Raw genomic sequence first — 17,560 nt, 5'->3', positions numbered from 1 at the left:
CCTCAGGGCCAACAATTTCTTCCTCATGTCCAGCCTGAATCTCCCTTCTTTAGTTTAAACCATCATCCCTTGTCCTGTCGCAACAGGCCCTGCTCAAAAGTCTGTCCCCATCTTTCTTATCAGCCCCTTTTAAGTAGGGAAAGTCCTCAATAAGGTCTCCATGGAGCCTTCTCTTCTCCAGCTGAACACCCCAACTCTCTCAGCCTGAATTCTTTAATCCTTTCCTGTGTTGTCACTTCCATGGCCTGGATGCCACATGTGGCTTCACTGCTGGGCAGGAGCATTGCCATGATGTGGGTGAGACCATTGGGAAGGTTGTGTTTGGATGTTAGAGCTGAGGTTCTGTGGGCAGCCGTGAGACGTGTTTCAGTTCAGAGGATACACATGGTAAAAAATCTTAGGGCATGTATCTTCCACAAGTATGAAACTGTCCTCAGTCTTATTCTCCTGTGGCCTTGCAAATGGCCCGTGTTGGTTCCGTGTCCTGTGACTGTGCTGACAACAGATTTGGGGAAAGGAGAAGGGTCAAAGTCTGATCCTGGTGGGTTTCTGGCTGTTTCCCAGGCTCCAGCTGTGACCCTTTTGATGGAGCAACACATGAGCAGTCAGTAACATTAGAAAAATGGTTCAAAGGCATGTAGGATTATTCTTCTAAAGACCTTCCTTGAATTTTACCAGGCTCTGTCATCCATGGAGGAATTCAGGAATCTGGATCGGGACATTGAGGGGTCTGCAAAACGGTGGAAGAAATTTGTGGAATCTGAGTGTCCGGAAAAGGAGAAATTCCCCCAGGAGTGGAAGAACAAGTCAGCCCTGCAGCGCCTGTGCATCCTGAGAGCCGTCCGACCCGACCGCATGAGCTACGCTGTCAGGTGGGGACACTGCTGCTCTGCACGCCCTCGACCAACAGACAACGCTGGGTGTGCATTTTGTGGGGAACGGGGGTAATTCAGGAATACGTTTAGATTTATTGATTACAGAATATGAGCGTTGCACGCTGGTTTCCCATAAAGGAGCCTGCTGACTGAGGCATCTCTGAACTCTGCTAGACCATCAAAACATTTATTTTAACTGGAGTTTCTTGCTCGAGGAGGTCTAACCCCAATATCAGCAATAGCCATGGAAAGAGTTTAACTCACACTGGGTGAGGAGCAGACATGCCAAGTCAGAAACGAGCATCATCACACAGGTGTTATACAGCTGCCAGACACTTTTAACAATCAATACAACTCCTAGGGTTCATTTAAGTCGATATTAGTTACTAGATCCTTTATGGTTGTTCCTTAGGCACAAGAAGAAAGTCTAGAAAGGAAAATCTTATAGAGGCTTTCTCTTTTTTTTTTTTTTTTCCTGTAAAATGCATAATTTATGTGATGCTAGTTCTGAAAGTTGTAGTTGTAAATTATGTAGTGAAGGTAACTAGGCAAATCTAAACTGCGAGAAGGTATGAAAAAGCTTGTTCCGGGAGAAACTAAAGGTCCTTCGCTCCTTTAGGACTTGTTTTTTTCTTCTCTGTCCTAGTAGTCTGGGATCTGACATTTCTGCAATGCCTCTCGTGCCGCTGCCTCCCAAATGGTTTGTGTTGCTCCACCATCTGGCATGTGCATGTATATGGGTGCGTGTACCAGACTGTGTTACTCAGAGTATGAACTAGATTTCTGTTTCTGCTTTAAAATTCACAGAAAAGTGCAGGCAAGACTGAGTGAAGTCTCTCTGTGGTCAATTTCTTAATGTTTTATTAAATTAAGTAACTATAATTTATCATAATTATACCATTCAAAACCATCTTCTTTTACATTTGTTACTTGTTTAAGCCTTATCCATGTGTTCTCTCAGCTGAAAAGATTGGTTTTTTCTGTCATTATTTAGTTTGAGTAAAATAAGCATTTGTCTTCCTGAAATTTTAAGTGCATATTTCATTTAAGCAAGCTTAATTAATTCCTTTCAACCAAAATGGTAGTACTCACATAGCTCAAAAATAACCAGAACATAAAGTTTCAATTCCTCAGTTCCTTTTGTATTTCTCTTTTATGAACAGGTAAGGGAATCCAAGTTCAGAAGCTTGGCTGAATATTTTTAGGGTTTGAGCATGTCATACTTTTCTGTTTGCACAAGAGTATTTAAGTGGTTTTGTTTGGTTTGTTTCTTATCTTGAAATAGGTTAGAACGTAAACACATGCAAAGACTAACAGTCCACAGCACCTTCTCCGAGACTTTCTTTGTAGGTGTTTGTGACTTACATTCTTCTTGAAATACAGGATAGTTAGAATCTAGACCCAAAAGGCTTAAGAAGAGCTTTTGTTTGGGGAAATCTCATACCCCAAAAGCAAATGTGAAATGATTAGTGGTGACCAATGACAGTCAAAATGCCTTTGACTTCCCGGTTCCTCCTTGATAGGATCATGTTCCTCTAATATAGCCGCCACACAGAAGGCCGATGGTCCTGTGCTCTCTCGTTTTCCTAAGCACCTGCAAAGTTGGATTGTCTCTGTGACTCTTCAAAAAGTGATGGATCCTGTAGAGCCAGTAGCATTTCAAGGTCATACACATCTTAAATTCATAGAGTTTTGCATATCTGCAATGTCATTGAATCCCAGAAGTTGTTTTCCAGTTCTCAACTGGTTTGTTCAGCCTGGAGAAGGGGGGATTAAGAGGAGACCTCATCGTGGCCTATAGCTTCCTCAGCGGGAGCAGGAGGAGCAGGGCTGAGCTCTTCTCTGTGACAGTGACAGAGCCCAGGGAATGGCAGAAGATGTGCCAGGGAGGGTCAGTGGGACATGAGGAAAAGGTTCTTCACCCAGAGGGGCTGGACACTGAACAGGCTCCCCAGGGAGGTGTCACAGCCCCAACCTGACAGTGTTCAAGAAGAGACCAGACAACGTCCTCACACACACGATGTGACCTGTGGGGTTGTCATTGCAGGGACAAGAGCTGGACTCCATGATCCTGGTGGGTCCTTCCAACTCAGGACATTTTATGGTTCTGTGATCTTCCATGATCTGTATCTTGCAGATCTCTTCCTTCTGTGTACCGGTTAAACATGCCAGCATTAAATACCTTACTCAATTCACAATACCTTACTCAATTAACATCACTACAGATATAGTCCCAGCCTTCCTCTCTCTGAGAGTCTTGACAAGCACTTCAGTGCATTTAAGCGGCCAAGCAGTAACTCAGTATCCTACCCCAGAGGTTATTAGGAGTGTTTTAGATGCCCTAGAATATCCCTGCCCCATCTCCAGCTGCTGTTCAGAAAGGCATAAGGCTCTTTATGTCCCATGTCATATATAACACCTCCATAAAGATGATCTAGGAAGCTCTTTAGTATATAAAATGAAATGGATGCCACCCTCTCTCCACCCCTGTACAGGCTTCTTGCATTTCTCCATCTTGGAATTTAGGTTTTTCAGCCTCTCTTTGTACCAGATCACTGGGGATATGTGCATAGACTGTTTTATTGCCTAGGCCTAAGGAGCCACCAGGAGAAACCACTTTTATCACGACTCACTCCTTAGAGCTTAGATGAGGGCAGTGCTCTGCCGTCCATCACTAAGAATCAGTTAGAGCGTGGAGGGTGTTGGTCTCTTCTCCCAAGGAACAAGTGATAGGATGAGAGGGAACAACCTCAAGTTGCACCAGGGGAGGTTTGGATTGGATATTAAGAAACATTTATTAATGGAAAGGGTTGTAAAGCACTGGAACAGGCTGCCCGGGGAACTGGTTGAGTCACCATCCCTGGAGTTGTTTAGAAGACATATACGTGAGGTTCTTAGGGACATGGTTTAGTGCCAGAGATGGTTGGACTCGATGATCTTAAGGGTCTTCTCCAACCAAAATGATTCTATAATTTCATCAAGAGTAATTTTCCAGTGTAAATACCTATTTCATCCTTCAGTCTTCTTGAAGAACATCAGCAAGGAGCTTCTTGCAACACTCTTCATGTGCTCCCGTGCTTTCACATCCACAATGAGGTCAGATCAGTTCCGCAGCTACTAGAAGGGTATAGCCTGGTCATGGTGAAGTCCTTCCAAAAGCACTGGTGCTCCAATGAGGGACAGACAATGTAGAAGGACTAAGGATCCCAGTAGCTGGCACCACCAGCTCCCCAGATAAAGGATCTTAAGCTTCATATAACCTAGCAAAGTTGTAAATTAGCCATTTGTCTCACAGGGCATTTTTGCTTTATTTTTCTGGCACCATTTCTGCAATCCCACTGCTTACAGGGTGAAACAGCCCATGAACACCTTATCTGAGAGACACCAACTGTAGGCGCTCTGCCAGTCCTGTCTCTGAGATCTTCCTTTCCTGCATGTGTGGCCCATTTCGAAGTCTCCAAGTCACATTAGTTGTATTTCTGAGTCTTCAAGGCGTCATTTCATAGAGCTGAGACAAGAACGTTGTGACCTTGTATCTGATGGACTTCTTTTAAATTTTGTGGACTGAAGCTTTCCAGTGGCCCTTCAGCAAATCTTGACCCAGAACAGAAAGATCTACTTGAAAGAGGTGCCAAACAAAGTGGAAGCTTTTTCTGTCGCAATCCCTACAGCATCTCTGTTCCACCTGCCTTTCACTAGTCCTTGCAGGAGACTCTCAGCTCTCTTAGAAGGAATTTGCCTGCCTTATTCTGGTATCATCCGCCAGGCTGATGTTTTCCTTCGCTGTGGTACTGAGGTTTTCAAAAGGCCTGAGTCATGAATCTGTGCTAGAAAAGCAGCTGCTGACTCCTGGGGTTTGAATACAACATCCCTACCTTTCAGTTGATGTTCACTGTGTCCTCTTTTCCTAAAGCAGTGATTTTGGAAAGCTCCCCCTGGGGAGATTCCATTCTCCATTCGCCGGATTCTCTTCAGGCAGATGCTGTGGAGCTGAGGTTTATTTCCCCTTCACTCAACTGTATTTTCCCTTGTGATTCTCATACGGGGGCTTAAGCGACACACACTGGATATTCTTAGAGCTCTTTTGTCTTCCCAGAACAAAGTCATTTGGTAAATCATCTGGACTTTTTGTGGCATTCAGTGATAAATCCAAAGGAACGCTCTTTCCCCTCAAAGGCTGTATGGATTGCAAAGTACACGGCTGTTTTCTATACATTAACTATTTCTTCTCTGCTGAGATCCCTTTGTCAGAATCAAGCCTCTACTTGCATTGAACTTCTGAATATAATGTTGGGCTGGTGGGTCCCACATTTTTCCCTCCGCGTGGCATTTGTCAGATATTCGTGTCATTTTACCCCTGTAAAAAATGCCAAACGTTGTCTCTAAATGACAGCTCCTGAGGCCCAGCCTGCAGATCCCCTCTAAAATTTGTCATGCTCATTTCTTTCATTAAGTTTCTCATTTGTTTGAATCAGCAAAATGACTGCTAATTAATTGATTATTTACAGGAAGTCTGTCTTTTCTGAACAACAGCAGACTGGCAAAACATTGTTTTCTTTCTGGCAGAGATTTTGTGGAAGAGAAGCTCGGCAGTAAATACGTGGTAGGGAGATCCCTGGATTTCGCAACGACTTTTGAGGAATCAGGACCTGCAACCCCCATGTTTTTTATCCTGTCCCCGGGAGTTGACCCACTGAAGGATGTGGAGAAACAAGGTAAAACAATCCAGTCTCTAGGCGTACCGCAACATTGCTTTTTATTTTGGCATGACGTTCTTGTTCTGTTTTGTTAGTTTGTTTTTAAACTCATCTCTTTGCAGATGATGGAGTAATCTGTTAAAAATATATAATAGTGAGAAGACGTGATTGGTTTTGGTTTTTCTTTTTCCATAAAGCTTTTTGGATTTTTTATCTAAAGTTTAAATTAAAACTTGCCTCTTCGCTGCGTTGCCTGGATTCCCGGTGTGGCTCACACTGCAACGATTTCTGAGCTGGTCTTGGACACAACCTATAATTTACATCAGAGATATCTAATATGCTGTCAGATAGCTAAAAATAAGCACCAGCTCCCTATAACATTCTGCTGGTTAACAGCAGAGTTTCCCGTTTTTAATCCTGTCCTTCCTGAGCTGGTTTTGGTGCGGATGCTCAGATGGAGTGATTTCTGTTGTGCACCAGTCAGTGCCTGCGCTCTGAAGGTGCCAACGTGCCAAATTCCCTCTGGGTCTCAGCTCCTCTGTGGAAGAATTATCATATTCAGCCTGGACGTGGGAACTACAGCAGGTCTGGAAACGAGATCACTTCTGATTGTCAAACAGTCACTGCGGCCACTTCTTTTGAGACTTTTACAGCCAAGGGGCTCCATCCCGCTGGACCAGAGGGTCCGATGTCTCTGGGTGCTGTTTCAGGGCTGCTCTGATTGCTGTGTCTTTTCTCCTTCTCCACATATCTCCAGGACTGTGATTGCTGGTCAAGCTCTGATACTCCCAGCCAGGCTGGTTGTGGCTCTGAGCAACCGTGTCTCCTTGAAAACATCCCTGCTCATGGCAGGGGGGTTGGAACTAGATGAGCTTTAGAGTCCCTTCCAACCCAAACTGTTCTCTGATTCTTGAGAGGTGGGTCTTGAAGGCAGAGATGAACAACTCTCAACGTTGGCAGCCACTAGAAATGGTAGAAGGAAAACTGGAATCTCTCAAATATGGGGAGAGCTGTATCCCAGGGGGTTGCTGTAGTAAGGCTAAGCAGAGAGCTTGAGCAACTGGAAGAGTTTGGATATTTGTTTTACATAGGGCCATCTGTTTCCAATCATATACCAACAGCTGAATCCCAAGACTCGCCTGCTTTTAGCAGAAATCAGGAATTAAAGGTGCACCATCTGGATGAAGGCAAATCTGCATGCAGAGTGCAGGCAATCCCACGGGATCAGCACTTGGGGACATGTGTGCTGACCCCCTGGCTGAGCTGAATGCATCGTGCTGCGATGCACAGGCCCAGCGTGGATGTTTGTTGAGCTGCTTCCCTTCGTCGGCACAAATTGGTGCTCAGTTTCTGAGGAGCACACAGCAGAGGCTATTTGCTCCAGGCAGTTGCTTCTCCTATGAGATGAGGAGAAACTGGTGTTCTCCATCTTTGGGTGACAGATGGATTCAGAAAACTAAACAGGAGGTCTTTAGTCATGATCACTGAAAGGCTCTGAGGTGCTGGGATGCTACAGAGAAATCAGGGGAGTCTGGAGGAATACTGCAGACTGAATGAAGAAACATGAAGTAGCTGTCACCCTTCTTCCAGGGCAGGACTGTAAATGACGTGGGTTTTGAGGTTTCCACCCTGCACCAAGCAGAGACGGATGTAGAAGGGTGCATGAGGAAAACTGTGACCAGCAGGTTGAGGGAGGTGAATCCTCCCCCTCTGCTCTGCCCTGTGGAGGCCCCATCTGTGTTGTGTGTCCAGTTTTGGGCACCCCAGTTTAAGAAGGACAAGGAATTACTGGGGAGAGTCCAGCGGTGGGCTACAAAGATGCTGAGGGGTCTGGAGCATCTTTCTTGTGAGGAAAGGCTGAGAGAGCTGGGGCTGTTGAGCTGGAGAAGAGAAGCTGAGAGGGATCTGATCAATGGGATCAATATCTCAGGGTGGGTGTCAGAGGATGGACCAGACTCTGTTCAGTGGTGCCCAACGCCAGGGTGAGGGGCAACGGGCACAGACTGAAACACAGGAGGCTCCATGTGAACAGGAGGAGAAACTTGTTTGCTGGGAGGTGCCAGAGCCTGGCCCAGGCTGCCCAGAGCGGGTGTGGAGTCTCCTTCTCTGAGACATTCAAACCCCCTGGACCCACCTGTGTGATCTGCTCTGTGACCCTGCGTGAGCAGGGGTTGGACTGGGGGGTCTGCAGAGGTCCCTTCAGCCCAACCAGCCTGGGATCCTGTGAGTGTGACTGTAGGGGTGGTCTGCGGTGGCTCCTGGAGCATCCCGTCCCAAGGGCTCTGCCACAGTCCACTGGTCTTGGGCCTTTTCACAAGCATTGTGGTGAACCCTGAGGCATCTCCACACCTGCTAGAGACCACGATGATCCCTGAGGACTCTGGAGGGCTGACTGATCTCTAGCTCCAGGAAACCTGGGAGGCCTTGGCCGAGGCCAGAGGAAGCTCACACGGATTTCAGTTCAGCTGCCTTCTGAAGTGTTCCTAACCTTACTGCTGGTTCTAGCACGTGTCACAGGGTGCACTTCCCCACTGAATGATGTCTTGTTCAAAGCCTATTTAATCAGCAGGAAATTATTTTAATTTCCTATCACTGTAAAATATGTTTTTACACAAAGTTGCAGGGGAATAATGTTCTTTAAACAAGAGACACTTTGTAATAATGCACCTTTGTGTTGATGCCGCTTTGTAATTAAAAGTAGTTTGGAAGAAGCTGCTGCTGTTTTCAGTGCTTTGGCGAGGAGCGTGTGAGAGACAAGATAACTGTTATAAGAAGTGTGATATCTTTTCTGTGAGGGTTGTTGATAAGGCTGAACTCTGCCTCGCTGCCTGAGCTCGGCTGTGCTGTGCCGTTCCACGTAGAAGTGCTGAGCATCGCTCTTTTTTTTTCCTTTTAGGGAAGAAACTTGGTTATACATTTAACAACAGGAATTTCCACAATGTTTCCCTTGGACAAGGTCAAGAGGTGGTTGCTGAACAAGCTCTGGATCTGGCTGCGAAGGAGGGTCACTGGGTCATCCTTCAGGTATGGTGACGTTGGAAACAGCCCCACCATTCCTGGGTGACCCGGTGCTGATCACCTTGGTGACAGCAATCTGTCCTTAGCTGGTGGGAAATGGGACAGGGTGTCATCTGAGTGTCTGAAGCAAAAACCTTAGTTTTTTTGCTGCTATCTATTGCTTTTATAGGCCATAGTGATTTTGGTTTTCTCGCTCTTTGAGCCTTCTGCAGGGTGTGTGGTTGCAGGGAGTGCTCTGGGCGAAGGTTGTGCTACGCTTTCTGGTGCCTTTATTTGCTTTGTGAATAAAGAGCTTTGATCTTAAAAGCTGTTAGATTAGTTCTCTTACTACCACTCAAAACTTACGGTGTATTTAAATGAGCACTGAGGATGAACACACCACCGTAGGACAGGCAGAGGGTATCTGCAGCAGTGCCGATTCCCTTACACATCCCAAACAGGTAAATGTTTGAAGCTCTTATCGCAACTCAGCAAAAAGTTTCAGAGCCTTTTAGGGTGTGAAGGGGTCTCTGTCTTTGTCAAGTGCTCTCTGGAGCCACTTATTCAAGGAGTGCTTGGGTTTGTTAATATGCAGAGTCAGTGATTCCAGCTCTCTCTGCAGGCCTTGGGAACTCCTTTGATTTCCTTGATGTGGATTTTATAAATGTTTATTATAACTGAATTGTTTGGATAGGAATTGGATTAAGACGAAGCTTTGAGTCTTGATCTGAGCCTACAGTCATGATTTTGGATTTAAATTAAATGCCATTGATATTTTGATCTTAATTTTTGCATTTTTTCAAGCTCCAAGGTAGACAATGCTGGGCTTTTCGAGAGCTTTTAATACAGATGGCTGCAATGCTGGCCTCTGCCGTTGAGACGGCCAAGAAGAAAATATGCAGATTTTGAGATATTCCATTCTGTAATGCAAAGTGAAGGGTTTTTTTCTGCTGTGTTGGTTAGCTCCACAAAAATCCATTTGATAACAAGTTCAGCCTCTAGACCTCTCAGCATCTTTGTGTCCCTCCACTGGGCTCTCTCCTGTAATTCCTTGTCCTGCTTAAACTGGGGACCCAGAACTGGACACACAACTCAGATGGGACCTCACGAGGGGAGAGCAGAGGGGGAGGAACAACCTCCCTTGACCTGCTGGTCACCTCTTGGGACTTCTGTTGGCTCCTCGGTGTTGCTCACCTCCCCATCTGTCTTTTTGGGGATGGATTGATGGAGAAATGGTCCAAACTAGGGTGTTACCCTGGGATGGGATGGCAGGGATGGCAGGAGCTTGGTGTTGCACACATACAAAGTTTCACACAGACACTGGGCACCACCTTCTTCTCCATAGCCTCCCATTCATTTGAAGGAGTAGAATTCAATTTTAACGTGGAGATGGCGCTAATTGCCAGTTTGTTACTCACAGCAAGTTCTGTAGGAGGTAGGGAGCAACCAGATACCACAGACGGTCTGACGGTCCATCAGGGCTCTGCTCGCTGCAGCTGCTGCTGGGTGGAAGCTTCCTACGGTGAGCACCTTCCCACCTTGTGTAAAAGTCCAAACACATAGTTCAATAATCTCTCACCTTCCATTGTGCAGCTGTGCTGGAAGATTAATCCTGCTGCCAGTGTCACTCCAGCGCCAGTGTCTTCCCAAGTTGCTCGTTGTGATTCTCTGGTCCCTTCCTGGAATACCTTGGCTGTGAGAGTCTCAGTGCCGGTTCTCTTGCAGGGCTGCAAGATGTTCTGTCCTTGAGAGCTGGCTGGTTGAAACACCTGCAAAACCCAACATTTCTTGAAGGTTTGTTGAAAATGGGAAGATCAGATCAAAGAGCACGATGTGCTCAACTTGCAGAGCCAGATAATCTGTATCCCAGAATATTAAAACTCTGGTAGAAGAAACTGCAAGTCCATTGCAAGTCTTGGTAATGAATCTGTCAAATCAAAAGGATGCCATCTGACTACCAATTAGCAGATTCTTTATCATCTGTGTTTAAAACAGTGGGAAATTATTGGAGCAAACAAATTAGTCACAACTCAACAGTATGCAAAGTTTCAGAACAAACTTTGAAGGACAAAATAAGTACAGAATTGTAGGTAAGCATATCAAATGTAATAAGAATTTGCTAAAGATGGATGTGGTCTATTTTATCCTTTGCACTGTGATGTAACTGTAGTTTTAGAGGAAATACAGCAGCTCTAGTTGACATGGACTGTAGTAGAGCTGCAGAGATGGTCCCATGCAGGAATGAATTAGGGAAGGTGCAAGGAGTTGAATGTTGCTAGCAGAACTGCTAAGGGACAGTCTTGCTTAAGACATGACCTTGGCTTAAAAAAATTAGTATTTGTTAATGAATTTGCACTGACACAGTATTAAAAAGGGTGTTGTTCATAGGGAAGATCAAAATGTGTTACAGGAAGACTGCAGCAGCCTGTAGGTCTGGAGTGGCTGAAATGGGATGACATTATTAGAACAGCTCAAGGTCATGTGCTCAGGACTAATAGCAAAGAGATAAAGAGCTGCTCCAGGTAAGAGACGTTCCTGCAATGAAACAGCAGGTATGAGCTGGAATTGGGACATCCTCTGGCTCTCTGAGCTGTGGTGGCAAAGCCTTAACTGTTCTTAAGAGGACATGTAATAGATCTATGGATGGGGTCTTGGCCTGGAGGTTGTGTTTTATTTCCTGTCCTTCCTGCTGTCCTGAGTTTGTAGGCACTTCACATCACAGTGTCTGCCGCTTTAACTGAACAAACATAGGTAATACCAGTGTGGGAATTCATGGGAGATCATGCAAACGATAGGCAAGGTGGGAAAAGAATAAAGACTTCTCCCATTTCAGGGATCTGCTGGGAAGAATCCTGTGGGATACAGTCCTGGAAATAAAGGCAGTTTGGAAAGCTTATTGATATTGAGAGATCAAAGGCGTTGAGACGAAGTTCTTAGGGACATGGGCTAGTGCTGGAGTCAGGTTATGGTTGGACTCGATGATCCTGAGGGTCTCTTCCAACTGAAATGGTTCTATGATTCTATGGTCATCAGCATGAAGTCTGGCTGGAGGCCTTTCACTAGTGGTGCACCACAGGGGCTGGTACTGGGTCCTATTCTGTTAAACACCTCTGTTAACAACCTGGAAGATGGGACAGAGTGCACCCTTGGCAAGTTTTCAGATAATGTAAAAGTGCTGAGAAGTGGTTGATAAATTAGATGGGTGTCCTGCCTTTCACAGGGACATGGACAAGCTGGAGAATGGGTCTGGCAGGAACCTCGTGATATCCAATAGGTAGAAAAGTCAAGTCCCGCACCTGGAGAGGAATAACCCCATTGCACTCGTTCACTCTGGAGACCAACTGCTTGGAAATCAACTTTGCAGGAAGAAGACTTGTGAGACCCAGTGCACAACAAGCTGAACATGACCAGCAGTGTGCCCTTGCAGCAAGGGAGGTCACCAGTGTCCTGAGCCACGTTAGCGTGAACTTTGCTGGCAGATCAGGGAACTGATCCTGACTGCTCAGCTCTGGTGAGACACATCTGGCTTGCTGGGTCCAGTATTGGGGAGTATTCAGCCTCAAGAAGAGATGACTTGATAGCAGGGAGCAAAGACTAGACTCTTCTCAGTGGTGTCTAGTGACAGGACAAAGGGCAATGGGGACAACTTGAAATACAGGAAATTCCATTTAAACATAAGTACTATCTTTTACTGTGGCAGGTGGTCAAACACTGGAAGAAGTTGCCCAGAGAGTTTATGGAGTCTCCATCCTCAGAGATATCCAAAACCTTGCTGAGCAAGGTCCTGGGCAACCTGCTCTACCTGACCCAGTTTTGAGCAGAGGGTTTGGAATAGAAAATCCCCTGAGGTGTCTCCAGCCTCAGTGGTTCTGTAATTTCTGCTTTCCCACTGCCAAGTTAGCCATGAACACCATTTCTCTGATGTGTGTGCTCTCGCTTGTGTAGGGAAGAAAGAGCTTTGCACATCAGGGAGCACTAAGCTCTGACATTAACTGTGTCTGCTTGGTTTCCCTCTCTGGGCCTACCTTAAAGCTTTTTACTAAGACAGTGACCATCACAATCACCAGATGATGTTTATCAGCCTAATAGCAAACAAACAGTGACATTTGCTCACATGTTTGCAGATGCGTGTCTGAATGAACTAATGCAGGGAAAAGTTCAGACATTAGATATTCCCAGTTTATTTGTAGTCTTCATCCATTAGCCAAAATGTCACTTCCCTCCCTTTGTGATCAAGTTAATTGAATTCTTGAGCATATTTCCATTTTCATAGGTTGTTGCTTCACTGAGTCAGGTTCATGTACTAAATGGAATAACAGGGAGCTCCTAGAGCAAAACTGTATGAAATTCAGACATCGGCAGAGCTCTTCTTGTTGCATCATAAATACAATGGAGCCTTTTTCCATGGGCTTCACAACTAGTCCTAGCTACAAGAAATAGGGATATATTGTCCTGTTTGAGATATATTGTCCATTCAAGGCACACATAAGCCTTTGGCACTAAGCCTTGCTTCAGTAAAGAGACTAATTTTCCTTCCAGCTACAGTATCTTTTCATTCCTGGTTGTATATAAAAGGAGAAATACCCACTGTGTCTCCAGTTCTTCTTCGTGATTTTTGGACGAATGCTCTGATGGAGAAAGGCGTTGGATTTCAGACAGCTGTTTTCCGTCCTGCCTTGTGTCACAACAGCCATTCCCAAGATTTTCCAATTGCAAATCCACTTAAAGACCAGAGAGTAACCCAAATATTGATCTGGGATGGAATCAAGTTTCTGCTGGGCTTTCTGTACCTTTGTAACTACTGCAGTCCCAGTTTTGTTGTAGAACTGCTCTGGAAGCCTCTGTCTCAGGACATATTTGGGGTTAAAACACAAATATAATGGAGTCCTGAAAATAAAGTTTATCTCCCTCGATTTCTTGAGATTAGTCAAGCAACTGTCCTTTGCACCTGCTGGTCACTACCTACCTTTTTATCTTTCTATCTTATGAAGTTTTACAAGATAAATAAGATAAATAAATAAAATATAAATAAATAAATAAAAAAAATCTGGCCTGGCAAATCCCAGCAGCTTCCCATACCACTAATGGCTGTGTTTAGGCTGAGGTCCAGATCTCAGCTCTGGACTGTGGGGTTCAAGCAAAGGGTGGCATCAAAACAAAGAAGAGGCCAGAGAGACACCCAAGCCAGCAGTTGCCATCGCAGAAAAGGTTTCAAAGCACTTCTTCAGAAAAGCCAATATCCCACCATCCTGAGGCAATGTCTGTGCTTGTCAGGTAAACAATCATACAATCGTTTGGTTGGAAGAGACCCTGAGGATCATCGAGTCCAGCCATAACCCAGCCCTGGCATTAACCCATGTCCCTAAGAACCTCATCTCCGTCTGTTCAGCCCCTCCAGGGATGGTGACTCCAGCACTGCCCAGGGCAGCCTGTTCCAATGCCCAACAGCCCTTTTTGTGAAGAAATTGTCCCCAGGATCCACCCTCAACCTTCCCTGGTACAACTCAAGGCCGGGCAACTTGAGAATGGGATGCTGCCCTCACTGCCTGCCAAGGGGGGCACCTTTGGTGGATTGGCTGCTGTAATTTCTCAGCGAGGGGAAGGCACATACCAGGGACAGGGGAAAACTTATCTGGTGCTCCCAGAGCTCTGATGTTGCCTCTCTCCACATCGAGCAACAGCAAGCTTATTGCTCAGGAATATCTTGGTCTCTCAGACATATGAGAAAGCATTGGCAGAGGGTCTGTGCTCATCCAGTCTGCTCTGCGAGCCCTGCAGTAGCATCCCCATGATGGCAGGGCTGGAGCCATTCCTGAGCGTGTGTGGCATCTTCTCATGCGATGAAACCTCTCGCTACCACTGACAGTGAGCACAGCCGGAGAACAGGCTCGGCAGTGCCTTCTCACTGTCCTTTTTCATACCCCAACACACTGCAGTGAGTATCAAAGTGTTGGGCTGTCTCTGGACTGTAAAGCTCAGCTTTCAGGTTTACTGTGAAAGCAGTGACTATTTTCTGAGAGCACCTCGCAAGAAAATGCAACTCCATAAAAACAGGTAATTCTCATTGCTCTGGGAGGTGATTTGTGCCAAGGTGTGAAGGAGAAGCCACTGTCAGAGATGTGAAGGGTCTGCAGTCACTGTCAGCAGAGGGAGCGTGTTGTGGGGCGTGTGCCAGTTTATATATATGTGGTGCTATTTCTGATGGTTACCATGGCAACACTTGCGCCCTGTGATATATGTTCTGCCTTGTGAAGTACAAACACACAGAGGTGCTTGGATGTGAATTCCTAAAGCAAAGCCTCCGGTACTCCCACATTTCTTCATGTGCATCCTGGCTCTTGCCACAGACCCTCATCCTCCGGTACCTGCTCCCGGTCCTGTGGTAATGGTCAGCATGCATGGGAAGATGTTTCAGATATCTTTTTTTGCCTTCTTTTCAGCAGTTTGCTCTTTAGCAGGATTTGGCCCCCACCCTCCATTCACAAAGTGAGGTAATGAGTTTGAGACCATTGCCTATTTCTGCCTGCAGCACAGACCTAGACATGAGCTGTCAAAAGTGCTGTCTTGTACCCCTGCACAACAGTTCTTCCACAGACCCTAAAATCTGGCTAAGAAAAAATGTAACAGAGCACTGAGTCGCCTTGCGGTGTCCTGGGTAAATGTGTCTTCAGGGTGTCCCACAGAACGAGGAGGACGTAAAACCGGTGCGGTGTAAACTGCATAGTGTGGTTTTGAAGATAGCACTGGGAGCACATGAAGCCCTGAGCCAAAGGAATGTGCACAGGCTGGATTGTCCCCTTGTTCTCCTGAACAAGACCTAGAAGAGGCCCATGAAATTGGTGGCAGGCAGGTTTCAAAACGGGAAAGGGGATGTGGTTCTTCAGTCCACATGCTATGATTGGTGTTAATGCAGCATTGTCTGTGTTACGTTGTTACTGATAATTGACTTATCATGCCGTTATTATTAACCACATATGTTGTCATTAGTCATGTTCTGTCAAGCTGTGTTATCTGAGTGGTGATAATTAGTTTGCAAAGTTCTCCTCAAACCTGTGACTCCCCTCCACAGCATGGCTTTTGCAGACATATTTGTTTGATCAAGTCATGAATTCTTAGTATGAACCCATATTTTCTGCATATTTTCCTCTTTTCTGTCCCTTCTGTCACAAAAGGCTAGTACATAAATGCACTCAATTATCATTAGATTAGAAATATTCCCTAAGCTGGCTGTTAGCAGGCAGTGATACTGACAAATAATGATCATTGGTGTCATGTCAACACAAGTGAAAGCAATTACTTTTCAGCCATCTAACACCACAAAGGCAGTCATAGAAAGAACCTACCAATTAAAGATGAAAATACTCAAGGTCAGGTATGTAGACTATGATTAAATTGATACTTAAGGAACAATTTTTCTCCTGCTATTTTGTTTAGCTCTTTCGCCGTGTTACTAAATCTCTGTGGCTGTTGGAAACACTTTGGTTGCAGATTTCGGTTCACTCCTACTTTATTCAGTCAGGCAGAAAGGGACCTGGGGGTACTAATGGACAGGAAGCTCAACATGAGCCAGCAGTGTGCCCAGGTGGCCAAGAAGGCCAATGGTGTCCTGTCCTGTATCAAAAAGAGCGTGGTCAGCAGGACAAGGGCAGTGATCCTTCCCCTGTACTCTGCACTGGGGAGGCCACACCTGGAGTATTGTGTTCAGTTCTGGGCCCCTCAGCTCAGGAAAGAGATTGAAGTGCTGGAGCGGGTCCAGAGAAGAGCAACAAGGCTGGGGAAGGGACTTGAACACAAGAGCTATGGGCAGAGGCTGAGGGAGCTGGGCTTGTTTAGTCTGGAGAAGAGGAGGCTTAGAGGTGAGCTCAGCATTCTCTAGAACCACCTGAAGGGCAGTTCTAGCCAGGTGGGGATTGGACTCTTCTCCCAGGCATCAGCAATAGGACAAGGGGGCATGGGCTTCAACTCTGCCAGGGGAAATTGAGGCTGGATATTAGAAAGCAATTCTGTGCAGAGAGAGTGGTCAGGCATTGGAATGGCTGCCCAGGGAGGTGCTGGACTCACCGGCCCTGGAGGTTTTTAAACTGAGATTGGACATGGCACTTAGTGCCATGATCTAGTCAATGGACTGGAGTTGGACCAGGGTTTGGACTTGATGATCTCTGAGGTCTTTTCCAACCCAGTCGATTCTGTGATTCTGCATGTGATTATTTGACTCGTGTTTTTAGAGTGAGTTGGTTGCCTGGACTCTAGAGGTAATACTCATCTTTTCAAATCCTAAATGCATCAGGCAAGCGCTGGTGCATCAGCACTCAGACATAATTGTATTTTGTCTACTGCTCTTCACACTGTCCTTGTTTACAACAAAGCAACTCTTCCCTAGAACGTGATTCCTTTGCTCAGGAATCTCCTTCTTGTCTCCTCGCACACCCCGAACTCCATTTCGTCTGTGTAACACGAGCACAACCCCACATCCTTTCAGGGAAGAACACTGAATTTATGCACTTCTAAATAAGAAATGTTCCCAGCCATGTGAATCAGATTTGGAGCAGCAGGAGTGGAAGGCGTGAGGTGTCCATGGCTTCTCCAAACAATAATTCTCTTGACTCATGTTTCTGAAACAGCCACTCTCTCAGAGGCAGAACCATCTACCAATTTATTTGCCTCGGGGCATCAAGACAAACCCACAGAGTCTTGTGCAGAAGAGCAGAATATTGGAGTTACCGACCAGCAGAGAATGTGGCATTTACATCCCAAAGCCAAAGGTCCTGGGCAAGGAGACAGAAGCACAGGAGCTTTTCCTGAGTTCTTGGATTGGAAATCTTGGATTCCTGGTTTTCTCTAACTCATGCTGTTCGTGTGTTAATTCATGGTTTATGAGAGTCTCTGCCAGTTTGCTTAGTGCATCCTGAGTGATACAGCGCCTCCATATCAGAGTTTCTTTAGGGTGGGTACCGTCTAGTCCTAGGAAATTGTTATTACTAGTTTATGAAT

At 45.8% G+C, this 17,560-nt stretch overlaps 1 protein-coding gene across 1 annotated transcript in view; it reads left to right on the top strand.

Annotated features, from left to right (window-relative positions):
• DNAH9 (dynein axonemal heavy chain 9) overlaps nucleotides 1-17,560 on the top strand; it is a gene marked incomplete at both ends in the record, with an annotated part of 182,854 nt that overhangs the window by 141,135 nt on the left and 24,159 nt on the right. The window contains 3 exons of the mRNA XM_080356760.1: nucleotides 679-872; nucleotides 5,442-5,590; nucleotides 8,469-8,596. Of these exons, the coding sequence (XP_080212886.1) occupies nucleotides 679-872; nucleotides 5,442-5,590; nucleotides 8,469-8,596 (471 nt within the window). The remainder of the gene's footprint in view (nucleotides 1-678; nucleotides 873-5,441; nucleotides 5,591-8,468; nucleotides 8,597-17,560) is intronic.

This window comes from Nesoenas mayeri (assembly GCF_963082525.1).
Source record: "Nesoenas mayeri genome assembly, chromosome: 19".
In the NCBI taxonomy this organism is placed as follows: Eukaryota; Metazoa; Chordata; class Aves; order Columbiformes; family Columbidae; genus Nesoenas; species Nesoenas mayeri.
This window is presented reverse-complemented; position numbering and strand designations above follow the sequence as displayed.